This window comes from Diadema setosum, chromosome 2, assembly GCF_964275005.1.
Source record: "Diadema setosum chromosome 2, eeDiaSeto1, whole genome shotgun sequence".
Taxonomy (NCBI): Eukaryota; Metazoa; Echinodermata; class Echinoidea; order Diadematoida; family Diadematidae; genus Diadema; species Diadema setosum.
In genome coordinates, this window is record NC_092686.1 from 41,744,361 (window position 1) to 41,758,726 (window position 14,366).

Consider the following 14,366-nt stretch of genomic DNA (forward strand, 5'->3'; position numbering starts at 1 on the left):
ACCAAGGTAAAAAAAAAAAAAAAGTTTCATCTGAGGCTGCTTTAATTTTTCGCATATGGTTCTGGCATCTTCAAATACCTATGAGTAGGCCAGCACTCACTTCTCCTATCAAAGCCACTTTATGGTGTGGGTTGGAATGTTGTGATCTCAAATTATCTGGGATTATTATCTTATAACGTACATAAAGCTACTTCATGCTTGACACCCGAAGTAAAATGAGGGGGATGGTGTTAAACTGACAGAAACACTCTCAGTGAAATTCAATGGGCCCTGAAGAGTTATCATATGCACACATGGCTGTAACGTGGGTGTCAGTACGTCAATTAAAGCTTTCATGTTCATTGTACAGGTATAACACACTCAGCATATCTCATTGTTTGTGAAGGTCTAATCAATGTCAAGGAGAGCATTCATGGAACTTTTGATCCCATTTTTTTTTCTTTTCTATCAAGTTATGATGAATTTGAGACTGGAATATTAATCAATAGCCCAGGACAATTTCTTTGTCTGTTTTGTTGTTGTTGTTGTTGTCTTCTAGCATCAAACGTGATCTGCAAGCTGTTCTTTTTTTATCTTTCACTAGACCCAAAGAGTAATGAGAATCTACTGTTCCATTGATCTCCACAATATGTCTTTTACTATCAACTGTCCTTATTCAACTGGCTTAAGTTGACAATTTTGTGCAGTCAGAGGTTTTGTGCAATGACAAGAGTGGGCAGATCACATATGTTGTTTATGTTGGTCATCGCAAACATGACGTCCAGTGACATTAGCCTTACTGCAAGCCTTGTTTTTCACCGGTTGGGTTTGACATTTGCGTAAGCCCACTATTTCACTGCAAAGGTCACATGCAGCTGACGTCGCAGAAAACTAATTAACGTTCCAATATTTGTCGCTGGTCAAGTTTTCAAGAAGCTTCACTGAATATTCTAATTGCTATGTAGCTTCCATACTGCTGCACAGTCCACAATCGTGTTAATTTGTGTGCGTGTATGTTAATGACAAAGCAGTCTACAATGTTACCAAGCTTTGTCCACACTCAGTAAACATAGTAAATGATTCATCAAGCCAGGGTAGGAATAACGTGCCACAACAGGCCTAAAAAAGGGTCTAGCAGTGTCACAAACCAAAATTAATGGATATGTCTTCGGAGACAAACATGCTGCTAGATCAAAGATGCACAGAGCGTGGAATCAGATCCTTGAACACTAATGAGATCTGTTGACATTTTAAATGAATACATACAAGGGTAGACACTCCTAAATACCTTGCACGAACCCTCGCACCAGTGTCGACACTACATAAAAAAATGCCTGGATCCCAACAACTTCAGAGAGGCAGAGCATGTTCTACGTCATGTTTATCCTCAACTGACCAGATTACACTTTTGTTCAAGGTTTCACATGAACAGTGCAGTCTCAACTTTACAAAAAGGTAAATAGAGGAAACACAAATGATCAATTGTCAGACAATCTTGCATTTTCCTATCTTTACTGCTAAGCGCTTTCGAGTCTGCATGTGAACAAACTACAAAATATTTTCCAGTTCTGCTACATTTATAACAGTCATGTGTAACAGTGATTTGCCATCACATTTGACTACATTTCTGAGATCACTTATTGGAAAAATTGAAACTCATTCATCGCCATTGCTTGATGCATTGAGTATTGTGGAAAAAAAATAAAAGAACATGTAGAAGAAAAAACAACACTACATGTAATCCATCCACAGTCGTGGAATTCCTCTCCCCACTCTCCACAAATATTTTCACAAACACTCCAGCTTCTTAAGAGCTGAACTCTTCTTTCTCACAGGATTGAACACTGTAGTATCAGCCTCTCGTCACTGGCACGGAACACAATTAAAACAATAAACAATCTTGAGCATGAATACTACCGCTGGGTAATTTTGGTCTAATAATATCAATCTAAACACACCACCTACGACGAACATAACAATAATGCCAATTCTCAAGAAAGTGAGAATTGAAGAGCTCTAGTCCATTACTTTGAACTGTAGCACTCCTTTCATTTTGTGTTATGATAGAAAACACTACTTACTTCATCCGATTAAGTTGCATCATCAAATTTCTTTTCACAACCAGAAAGAGTAAACAGCAATACATGTCATCCTTGTCGCCATGTTTGACATACGACTCCGTCACGAAGAGAAAGTTTGCGTCACCATGCCCTCACATCCAAGAAGGTGCTTCACTACTCTCGTGAGAAGCAAAACGCTTTCGCACAAACGTCCCGACTTACTCATGCCCCGAAGCGCAGTATCCAAAGCTGTGCCAACAGTGCCTAATTTTGGCAAATCAAACTGACTGCTGCCGACATCTTGCGCAGCGAAGATGAAAGATTCTTTTGTTTGTATTGATGATCTACTCTGGGAAGATGTTGTTTTGTTTCAAAACCTGATGAGAGCTTTATCTGATTACTATAGTTGTGGTGGTAATATACTCAAATTTTCCGTTGCTAAAAAGTGACTACAAAACCTGTTGAATTCTAGAATCTCTAATCATTCTGATCATCCAAGAGGATAAAAAATAAAAGAATGAAAAATTGCAAAACTTTCTTAGAGACTGGCCTCTGAAGATCATTTATTACAGTAGCACGGAGGTTGTATCGTCATACACAGTCCGTAAATGAAAGCATCATTGCACTTTGGAGGGAATCTATATCTATGGCTCAAACCACATTTATGAGTCGCATAGTGCCCATTCACAGATCATGTTGGGCTCTTATCTGTTGCCATTTTGCAAGGGGACTGCACCAGATGCCGCCAAATAGTGATGCCAGGACGGTTTGGTCTGGACAGTGACGATAGAGCTACACAAGTATCATGATGCACGCGCCTTGCTGCCTTTACTGGACAAACCAAACATACCTCCACTCTTACCCAACTGAAAAAAGCCCCGCTACGCAACGCAAGCAAAAAGCATTAAAAAAACCCACCTGCACAACAACAGCAACAAAATGATCGAGACTTCTTATAAAGTGTCTACATGGGCAATGTATCAATCAGCCCCCCTTCAACAGCTCGCAGCCAGATCTGAGTGAAGACATATAACTTAGCGCTCATATTTCTTCTCCCGAGTCTACACTCATATATCAATGTCACACCTCTGGTTTTGATTGTACTGTAAATATCTGACAAATCAATTATATTCATTAGACGTCTCTTCCCTTCCTCCAATAGCATGCCATAGTTTTCAAACTTGTAGTATCGTAATCTCCCAATGACAATGTGATTTCCTTGTCATAGTATTTTCAACTTGCCATATTGTACACATTGTACTTTCCTCATGGCGATTTCCTTGCCATTTTTGTTTTTTCTTCTGCCATGTGCAAATTTACTTGCTTCCCCCACCCCCTACATCTGGTGTCCATGCATAGGAAGCAAGGAATACAGCAGTGACATGCCTGACCAGTTTTTTACTATTTTTACACGTTTTTACCAAGGCTTTAAAAAAATATAAATAAAGTACAGCCACAAAGAACAGCTAGTTTGATGTTTGTTTGACAAAAATGACGGCAGATCAACACCACTATAAGTGATATCAGACAACTGATAAGACTGCCTCCACTATTTTGTCAGTGAAATCCCACAACATCACATCCCACAAACACCTGCAAATAGCTCTCCCGCTTCTCTGGCTGTGATATATACAGCACCACACTCCACATCCCACTTGAACAAACATGGATTGTTAAGATACCTCTTTACTGATTGTTGATTTTGTTCCAAGGGTTGGATTACATCTCACCAAAAAGAATTCAATGTCTTTGACAAATAAAAGGCACAGATACAAAGACCTTCATTTTTTGTCTTTTTTTTTTACCATCCAAAACAAATGTGAAATTAGTGTCATTAATTCATAACGAATCAGACTAAGTCAGGATATGATACCACAGTCAGGCCCAAGGATAGATCAACTTTGTGATGTTGATGTCTACTGACAAAAACCGTTAACAACTTTCAGAAAATTTGTCCTGTTTCACACGCATTGGTGACCCTGAGCCATTGTTTACTCTAATTGTTCCGAAATATGAACTAAGCTGTATTTACTTCATTGCCTTTGTCCCATTTACTTCCTCTTTGGGGAAAATTCTTTAACAAACATGCTTATTTCGGATTTTGCTGTGAGTCCCTTGCTTTGTGTCATTCTCTTTCTTGTTGGTCCCAAAAGGGTCATGTATGTTTCTTTTCACAAACCCCTTCCAAACATTCAGAGTTATCAATGGATAGCATAACAAGTTCTAGGAATGAAAAACTTTCCATTAGTTGTAGTGATACATTCAGCGAGAGCAATGTTGAGAGCGAATTGCAAACAAATTCCTTCTTTGTCTAAAGTGTGTAAATATAGACGGGTAAGTACATGGCAACACTTTCACTTCACATGTATGTGGTTACAATTTCTTTCGCTGCAGCCTTGGAATACATCCATTTTGATGTTTGTAGAAATTCCCGCTGGGTGACAGCCAAGCATATGAGATGAAGAATTGACATTACCAAGAGTTTGTTTAGACATGATCTCAGCCATGATTTCTCTGAACACCTGCCTGTTCGGAGACCTATCTCTTTTTGTTTCAGTTTTTAAAGATAACAGAAAAAAAGCCTAGTCATACCGGGCAAAATAATCAATGTTTAATTATACCACATAATATTCAACAAATGAGTCTATGTTTTTAGCATGCATGTCACATGCACATTATAACGTGTGTATTATACATTATAAATACATTTGGCCTACATCTCCCAGTTGCAGGTAGCTGAATATCTACTGCAAAATTAAATGTACAATCTTAACTTGACTCTTTTATTGAATTTTGACCAATAGTTTGAGTGCTTTAAAGTAAAGGGATTATATAATTTGATTGAGATGGGGGTTCAGCTTTTAACTCATTGTGAGATAATTAGAAACGTCTTATATGAAATGTTCAAGAACATAATTATGTTTCTTGAAGCAACTGAAACTTTATTTGATGAAAATTGGTTTTCAGATGTCTGAGATATAAAAAAAAGCAAAATAAAGTGGTCCAAATAAAAGGTGGGTCCCTACTTTTATTAGGACCTCATTGTTTTTGGAACTTTAAGCCATTTCAAAACTGATTTTCATCAAATAACTTTGAATTCCTCTTAGGAGTGTATGCTCTTTAATATTTCATAATAAAGTGGTTTCTAATTATCTCACAGAGTTAAAAGCTGAATCCAAATATCAACCAAAACTATACCATCCCTTAAGGCGTACCAGATCACTTCTAAAATGATGACAACAAGGAGAAATCTTGAAAGTTTATTCACTGTTGCTATGGCAGCGGCAATGTGGAATGTGGTGGGCCTGATCTTCATTTGCCCAGGATGACTTGGTGGCTGCTCGGGTAGCACCCGACCCAAGATCATCAGAATATTTGTTTAAGAGGGAGAGATGCTTTGCTCATGGTTGGAGGTAGCCTTTAAACAAGGCGACTCGCTCTGTGTGCCCCCGTATAGCGCGTTTACCCCACGAACCTGTTGGCCGGCGAGCGGAGCGAGCCGCCTTTATCCACTCATTCAGGGATGTGTACTTTTGTCGTTGTTGTTGCTTTATATTCTTTGACAAATTTGCGTACAAATTTGACGCAGAAAATACACACGGCACCAAGGCAAGCCTCGTTAATATTAAGTAGAATAAGAATAGTTAACCAATCCTAATATATTAACGAGGCTTGCCTTGGTGCCGTGTGTATTTTCTGCGTCAAATTTGTACGCAAATTTGTCAAAGAATATAAAGCAACAACAACGACAGAAGTACACATCCCTGAACGAGTGGATAAAGGCGGCTCGCTCCGCTCGCCGGCCAACAGGTTTGTGGGGTAAACGCGCTATACGGGGGCACGCAGAGCGAGTCGCCTTGTTTAAAGGCTAGGTTGGAGGAGGAAGAGAAAGAGAGAAGAGGATGCGATCATATCTATCTGGTGTGGTAGAGTCCTTACATGATGCCATGCGGCGTGAGCAGGAACCCCGGGTGGACTGGGCCCGCCTCTAGGAGACCGTTCATCATGTGGCGATGGCCGCTCAGCCCCGGTGGCATGGGCGACGACGAACTTGTGGGGGCGCCCTTGCTGTCCTCGGAGGAGGAGGCTACTTCTTTCCATAGTGACTGCAGCTCAGACGCTGTCATAACTGGTGCAAACGGTAGAATGATTATAAATTTCAGTACAAGTTTGAAATGATGAAGAATATCTGAAATGGCTTTGATGAAGATATCGGGATGCTTATTCCACAATCAGTGAAAAACTGAGAGATGATTTTTCATTACCCATATTTGGGCAATCTTTGTCACTTCTAAACTATAAATACACACATCAATTCCTCATCATCGAACAATTTGAAAATTTAAGATAATGCAAAGTCACCTACTGATATGAACAACATATGAAATTTATTTTCATTTTTTAAAAAGAGAAAAAAAGTCAGGTCAGTCTTTCGGAGGAGCCAACCTAATCTTAAACTCATTTTCCCATTTAACACAATGTAGATAACTCTTCACTGACCATTTGTAATTTAAAAACATGCATGAGAAAGACTACAACTAAGATATCAAACTCTTACGTTTCCTATTGACCAAATAAAAAAAAAAAAGATATTACACACATGTACATGTATTTCATAGAAAAAGTTACAAGAGGATTTCAACTAATCCTTGAATAGGAGATGACACAGACACTGATAACCCAGGAAGAATGAAGTTGTCATATTGTGCAATCAGCAATACATGTTCCGCAAAATGGCTCATGCGGCAATGAGCTCGACAGACACGAGCGCTAAATGGAAGCAATTTCCCCCTCTTTCTTCAGCGGGAGCATTTCGATCCCAAACAGCGCAGTCCCCCGCTATTGGTAAATAACTGACTGAAGCCCCTTCCCCATATTCCCCCAAATGTAAATATTTGTAGAAATTAAAATTCTGGGAGCGCATAACACCATCCCGGTGCGCTCTTAATTACAAGTCCCTCCAGTGGCGGGGAATTGCCGGATTACCTTTGCAGCCCCTAAAGTGAGTCTCTCAGGGTTGCATGCCATGGATATGAACCTCTTGTCACAATTGATTAACCGTGATGTGCTTGCAAGTCAGTTGTCAGGACAGGTAGAATCAGACAGGGGCTAGTTTTCAGCTACATATATGTTTCTTTTTTTTATAAAACATATATCCCACCTTGTTGTAACCTGGGTGGCAGCAACATTTGGCCCGTGGCGACAGCCTGTTGCTGGGCTTGGAGCTGGATCATGTGGGCCTGCTGCAGGGCCAGGCTGTGGAGTTGTTGCTGGTGTGGCGTCAGCTTGGACTGCACCTTGCTGCCATCACCGCTGGCTGCTGCGATGGCAGCCGCTTGCATTTGTTGCAGCAGCGTTGTCTGCTCTTGGAGCTGTCCAAATGCGAAAGCGGAGAGATGGCAAAGTTTGAAATGTCTGATTGTTCAGCAAATAGCGGCGAGATATGCAATTTTCTAATGTCTGAAAATACTGTTACTAACATTTCTGTATATTTTAAACAAAAAGAGCATTTCGACATTTCCACAAGACAGTATTGATACTTCTTATTAACAGATAACTCCAGAGATATTCTTTACACAGTGTTTGACCTGCCTGTGATAAAAAGTACCAACACATAACTAATATACCAATTTTTACATAAATCAAAATTCATCTTCAAACAAAAAAAATCTAAATCAATCATGTGAGAAAATCTGCACATATCTCTTGGCAAAATAACAGACTTTTGGTCTTCTTCATGCATCATCAATTTTCTTCACTTCCTAGCAATCAACATACATGGTATGGTAATAAACATTAAACTGTTGATATAACTGCCAATGACCAGGTATTCAATCGAATGAAAATCCTAAAGTGATTAACCCAGTATTAAAGCTAAGTACTTTCCAATCTCCTCCCGATTGGGGTAAGTAATAATAGCATACACCAAAAGATACAAAGTATGTTTCACTTTTGTTATGGAATGTATTGCATCAATTACAGCTGAGGAGGCTTAGTTTTCTTTAACATTTACTCTCTTCCTACTTCCAGTACTAAAAAAAAAAAAAAAAAATAGAATGTTTTCTGGGCAGTTTGGTTAGAGATAAAACTAGATTCCACGTTCTCGATGTTACCTTCAAAGATCAAATATCAAATTGTGTTTGTACACTCTGACATCAAACAGTTGCCATGTTGCATTCCAAACTTCTTGATTTTTTTTTTTTTGCCATATGTTTTGACAACCTCAAAGTACAGTGTACACTGCATACAGGTTTACCTACACGTACAATGTATGGCTGACCCAGCAGAGTAGGTTACTGACACAAAATCTGCATACTGCAAATGCTTCTTTAATAAATTTTTACTACATCACTTGTTACGATGCAATAAAAAGACATTCCCTCATCATTTGCATACAGTGCAAACCCTTATTTGAATCATGGGAATGTAGGATCGGTAAGCCGTAGCGAACATTAGTGTTCACTCCCGCCAGGCATTGTCTTTGAGGAACTCAACTGATGCAAAAGGGAGTAGAGTTTCCCACAGGATAAAAGGCACTCTTCAGGCCTTGTACGACATGACAATAGTGATTAACGACCACACGTAACTTGAATAGGCCGAAACTAAGCATGGAGGGTACATTCATTTTCAGGCATACTGTACATATAGGCATACATATCCTCTCATGTTACAAAAATCTACCAGGGCAATACACAGTAACGGAAACAGTGTATTGTACTGAAGGGGAAAACAATAAAGAAATATGAGCATTCGGTGGTTTCTTTCATACTAAAATTATTCCTATCTCAGAAGTTCATGGCATAACGACAGCCTAACAAACCCATCTGACAACTCTAGAGTAACAACCAACAAGTTTCCATATCAATTTAAAGTTTTGAATATCCCTAACGGACAGATTCTCCTTTAAATGAACATTCCTTAAGCTACCTATGCGCATCACTATCATCCAAAAAGACATGTTACATAATTCACCTCTGCTAAGAATATTTTTCTCCATGACATCATCAGCATTAAATCTCCTGTTCTCTCTCCACTCCCCCCCCCCCCCCATTTTATGAGAAACAAAGACATACATGTATGTATAGGGATGATCCCTCTTCTTTCCAATTCATCTTAGTGGAGCACAGCAATTGCTAAAAACATGTAAACTTTGGCTTAGGCTAGTTTAACAGTCGGGTCACAGGTGCAGCACGGCTTTGCTGGGTCAAAATTATTTCAATGAATAGTTTTTATCTTTATCCTTCTTTCAATTATGTTTCTCTGTCTCTCCCTATCTTTTGTTTTATTGTGTCATATTTCCCATCTTTCCTTTCTTTAGTTTATTCCTTATTTCCTTTCATCTCCTCTTCTATCTTTCCTCCCCTTCAGTCCTCTATCCGTCACTGTTTTTCTTTGTGTTATCCTATTATCTTCCCTTCCAATTCTACTAAATTACTTGTTATCTTCCTTTCATTTCTCTTCGATCATTTCGCATCTTTCGATCCCATGATATAGACACTTTTTCGATGTGTCCCCTTGAAGACCCCGTACAAATTTGGGGGGCCTATTTCGACCCAACAAGCTGCACAGCACCACACCATGAACTGACTATTTAGCATAAATCTAAACTAGTCATGAATGTGATACTTCCTTGACAAATGTCCTCTTCACTATCACAGTCGTCAAACATTGGAAGAAATCTTCAAATACAGTGCACTCCCATTATAACGAACACGGTTATAACGAAGTTCCGGTTACAACGGAGTAAAAATTCAGGCCACAACTCTTTCCACTCTATGTATTTTCATTGTTTATTTGTTCGCTTATAACAAAATTTCGATATAACGAAAGAAAACTGCTGGTCTCAAGGACTTTGTTATACTGGGAGTCAACTGTTCATGGGTAGCTTGAGACTGCTATATTTTGAAAACTTCATCCAAAATGAAACATATTGGATTTCACACACATCTTTCCAGTAATCTGTCACTGTCTTCCATGTTATCTATCCCTTGTGTTGATCTTTGCATAAATCTTGCTAGTAATGTTACATTTCCTTTAACATTAATCTCTTGGATAATTTTTTTCTTTTGTGAGAAACTCGTGCATAGAAGGTACATGTCTGCAGTAACTACATTGTATCATCTTTCGTTTGTAGTTCAATCATTTCACTGACTGACCTTCAACTCAAAGATATTACCTTTCACAACTGAATAAACACTTCACAATATATAATCATAATCATTTGTCATCTCAGAGCTTTCGGATAAAGTGGGGAATAAGTATATGTATTCTGTATGAAATCTCTAGTTACACACTTAACATGAATAACAACTGTAATATAGTCCACATTAAAATACACCCTTCAGCTTCACTAAACTAAATACACTATAAATGCACTATAAAGTCACATAAATGCAGGTATGTGAGAGGAAGCGTTGCAAGAATTACATTACTTTCTTTCTCTGCAATGTATTATCTCCTTTGCTTGAAAACTTGGTAGCCCTGCTGTAAAATAAGAAACATTCACGGCATGAAACTATCGTAAATTGGAACCGACAGCCTTCATTGTGGCATAAAGTTTTGTGATTGCCACTGGCATTCAACGCACTGTGTAGACAAACACTTCGCATGCGTTTTACTTTTGCTAATCTTGGCTCCTCACGAAATATGCGCAAGTTTCATGCAAGCAAACATTTCTAGTTTTACAGTGATTTGGTCTCTAACCTGTTAGCCCCTGAACAGCCTGCAAATGCCTGCTTGAAAACCAGTACTGTAAAAACTTTTGCAATTTCGCGAGGAGCCAGAATTTGTATACCCATGGTATTGTAATATTGTATATTGTACAATTTGTAATACATCGAATGCTAGTGGTAATTGTGAAAGTTTCATGCCATGAAAACTGCTGGTGGCTCCAATTCGCGGCATTTCATGCCCGAACGTTTCTGGTTCTGTGGTATATCGCCTATGTTTGTCCATGTGTGTGTGTGCGTGCATGTGTGTCCCTTGCGTATATATGTGGTGTGCAGCGAGAGAGTGTGTGTGTTTCGTGATGGAGTTCATATGTTACTCCTGTTTACTGCACTCTGCCATGTAATCTCAATGAATGTACTATTTATGTTTTCCAAACTCTTGCAAAATAAATGTGATGCTTCCTCCAGTTTGGAGATGCTGGCACAGCAAAGAAAGCTTTACATACTGTATCTAACGAGTTAAAGCTCTCCTTTGACGGAACTTCTTCATACTGTTAATGGTTTGTTTTTTAAGAGGTTCGCATAGACTTCAACAAGGATTACCGGTATGTTCATCACATAAGATACCCTCATGCATGCATATGCAATCTCTCCTTTTCTTTTTTTTTTTTTTTTTTTTTTTGTGTAATAAGAGTGAGGAGAGCTTCTTCTGAAGAGGAAATTTATTCATCCCTCCCGTATGTATGATATGAACCATGTGACATTTGGTGCCAAAATGACTACACAAGTGATAAAAGTTATCGCACAGTATTTCTTGGAAGTTCGCTGTTAAACAACATGGCCATAATTATAACTTGCGATTCATAAATATGTGCAGGAAGATGATTCACGTTTAATGTTCAGGTTGAAGTTAGCCCACACAAGAGTGAAAATGGAGAACGGAACAAGTCATTACGAATTTCTTGAAAACTCCTTTGTTTAGCTGAACAAACACATGGAATTCTTGGTTTCATTTCTCATACAAGCACACCTCACCACACAAACACTGCGCCACTCTCATGCCAGAGCCCTTCTTTGTACAGGGGACGAAAAAAAGCCACCAACAATCGCCTGATTATTTTGGAAAACTACCAAGGCCAGAGCGCTGTGTTTACATTCAGCTAGCATCTTGTTTACATTAGGTGATGGTTGTTTTCTTTATTTCCCTTCCTGGAGCGCAGTTTTGTTTGTGATGTAAACACAGGGGACCATGATTGAGTGCGCTGGATGGGATTCCTTGAGGAACAAGGGGGAGGCTGGGAGAGGATGGGAGAAGGGAAAAGAGGAGAGGAGACGGAGGTAGAAATAAGGAGTGAGGGCGCGAGATGGAGAGAGGGGAGGAGAGGGCAGGGGCAAGAAATGTTTGCGATAAACAAAAAGGCTGGGGCTGGCATCAGCAGTTATGCATGCGCCTTTCACATGGTGATTGCAATATGCAAGATAAACACTGGGCCCCCTCCATAATTGGATTTAAAGGGGGGAGCAGGCAGGACATGGGGCTAGTTTGGGATGCAAAACGTGACAATCATCATCATGTGGTACAAGGGATTCATCCTTTCTCCTCTTATGTTTTGCTTTCATGAGTATTGTGGGCAGACACTGGCCGCGTCACAGAACGACATCTCCAGGATTAGAAGGACACATAAATCAAAACATTCACTTGAACTACTACTTCCTTTAATAGCCACACAGTGTTCCATCTCCACGGTCGCTACTTAGCTCAACCCTTGTCGTGGATTAATTACTATTGGTTTATATAATATTCTATATTCACGAGATTTCACAGAAAAAAAAAAAATCCCCAAAAATCTGGAAGAAACTTCATACTGAAATTACAATTGTAATTTCATTATTCAAATCAGGAAATGGTGTCTGTCTACCTCTGGTATGTAATAGGACAGTGCTAGACACTGATTAATCACATACTGAGATATAAAACACACAAGGACAAAGCATTTGGACTGCACTATACAACTTTGTAAATCACTAATTAGGAGATGTAGATCAATACACATTTGATTTATGCTGACCTTGATGTTGCAATCAATTATCTTTCACTCTAAATTGGAAGTATTACAGCTCTGGCTATAAGAAACAAAATATGCACTACGTTGAAGTAAAAAAAAAAAAAAATGACATGTGCTCCCTGAAGGCTGAAAAGAAAAAAAAAACACACCAAAAAACTAAACTTTTTTTTTTTCCTGTGTGTATGTGTGTGTGCAATAAATGTGCATATAGTGTGTCAATCAATACACTAAGAAATATCCCTCCTCTGGAGTATGATGGCCATTCTCACCTGTTTACACCATAAAGATAAAACTTCTGAGTTGTTTTTTTTCCTCCCTGTTCATATTTGTGACCTCCCAGTTCAGAAGCAAAAACCCACAAAATGTTGCAGGTTATGATACTCTGTAATGGACCAAACACTGTCAGCTTGGATGACCAATTCAAATTTTCAAAGTTTACCATGAAGTTTGTTGGCAGCAAGTACTGGATGTCACATTCCAACAAAATGCTAGCTGAGTCAAACTTTAAAAAAATCAAAAGGTTTGAAAAATTGAGTGACAGCTCGTCAGTTTCTCCCCCTTGTGTATGATTTAACCCTTTGAGTCCGAGTCCACATATGCCACAATCAGGTCAAAACTTCTTAAGGATTGTGAAACTTTCTGCATTTCAGTATCAGTGTGAAAGTCACGAGACAGCTCCCCAGTTTTTCCCAGATGCGTAAATTTCCACCCTTGAGTTGGAGTCCACATTGGCCAGTATCAGAACAAAACTTTTTGGGGATTTAAAGCTTTCTGTATTTCAGTATCAGTGTGAATGCCCCCCCCCCCCCCTTTTACAGAAAGGCTGGGACGGCCCAGAAAACGAATGTATTGTTAGCCTCCCGCCCGAAGATTTGAGGAAACATTCGTGCAGTTGTGAGTCAGAGGGACCTCCTTGTCTGATAAGAATAGCCCAACCTCATCCTTGGAGATGATTTCCATGAGTGAGTTTTCCCCAAAATGATGGACAAATGGAAAAAAGAGCTGAGCCCCAAGTATAAAAGAACCTATTGTTGGATATAAATCCGGACCACAAATCAGTGTCGCAACTGTTTGGGTTACCCCATTGTGTCGTATACTCCACGTTAACGATGAATGAACATCAGTGCTTGCTCATGTGCTACGGTTCTTTGGCTTTTATATTGTAGGCACAAAGAGAAACTAAAAATTTGGGAAACGAATAAAAAAGAAAAAAAAAAGACTCCGGTGACTAAATTTCGGTCTCAGCGGTGGGGTTTCTCCCACCATCAATGGCTTGCTGTAGAAATGCTACAAGGATGAAAAGTGAATGGCACTATTCACAGCGTAAATCTTAGTTTTTGAATCAATGCCCTGACTATTTCAATCTGTGATTCCTAAATACAGCCTATTACAGCCTCAACCTTCCAAAAGTCTTGGCAACAATGAATAAATCTACTTGGCCCTCGGGATATACATTTTTTTTTCTAACTCCAAGACCTTTGAAGAATGTGGAACAGGGTTCACTCATCTAGAAATTTACACACATACACATACACAAACACACACACACACACACGCGCACACACAAACAAACATACACACATACCAGAATG

At 39.2% G+C, this 14,366-nt stretch overlaps 1 protein-coding gene across 2 annotated transcripts in view; it reads right to left on the reverse strand.

The window, feature by feature from the left end:
* Positions 1–14,366, reverse strand: part of LOC140245994 (uncharacterized) — a 76,536-nt gene that overhangs the window by 11,376 nt on the left and 50,794 nt on the right. For both annotated transcript variants that reach the window (XM_072325445.1, XM_072325444.1), the window contains exons 4-5: positions 7,201–7,411; positions 5,979–6,168 (exon numbers count right to left, since the gene is read on the reverse strand). In XM_072325445.1, the coding sequence (XP_072181546.1) occupies positions 5,979–6,168; positions 7,201–7,411 (401 nt within the window). The remainder of the gene's footprint in view (positions 1–5,978; positions 6,169–7,200; positions 7,412–14,366) is intronic.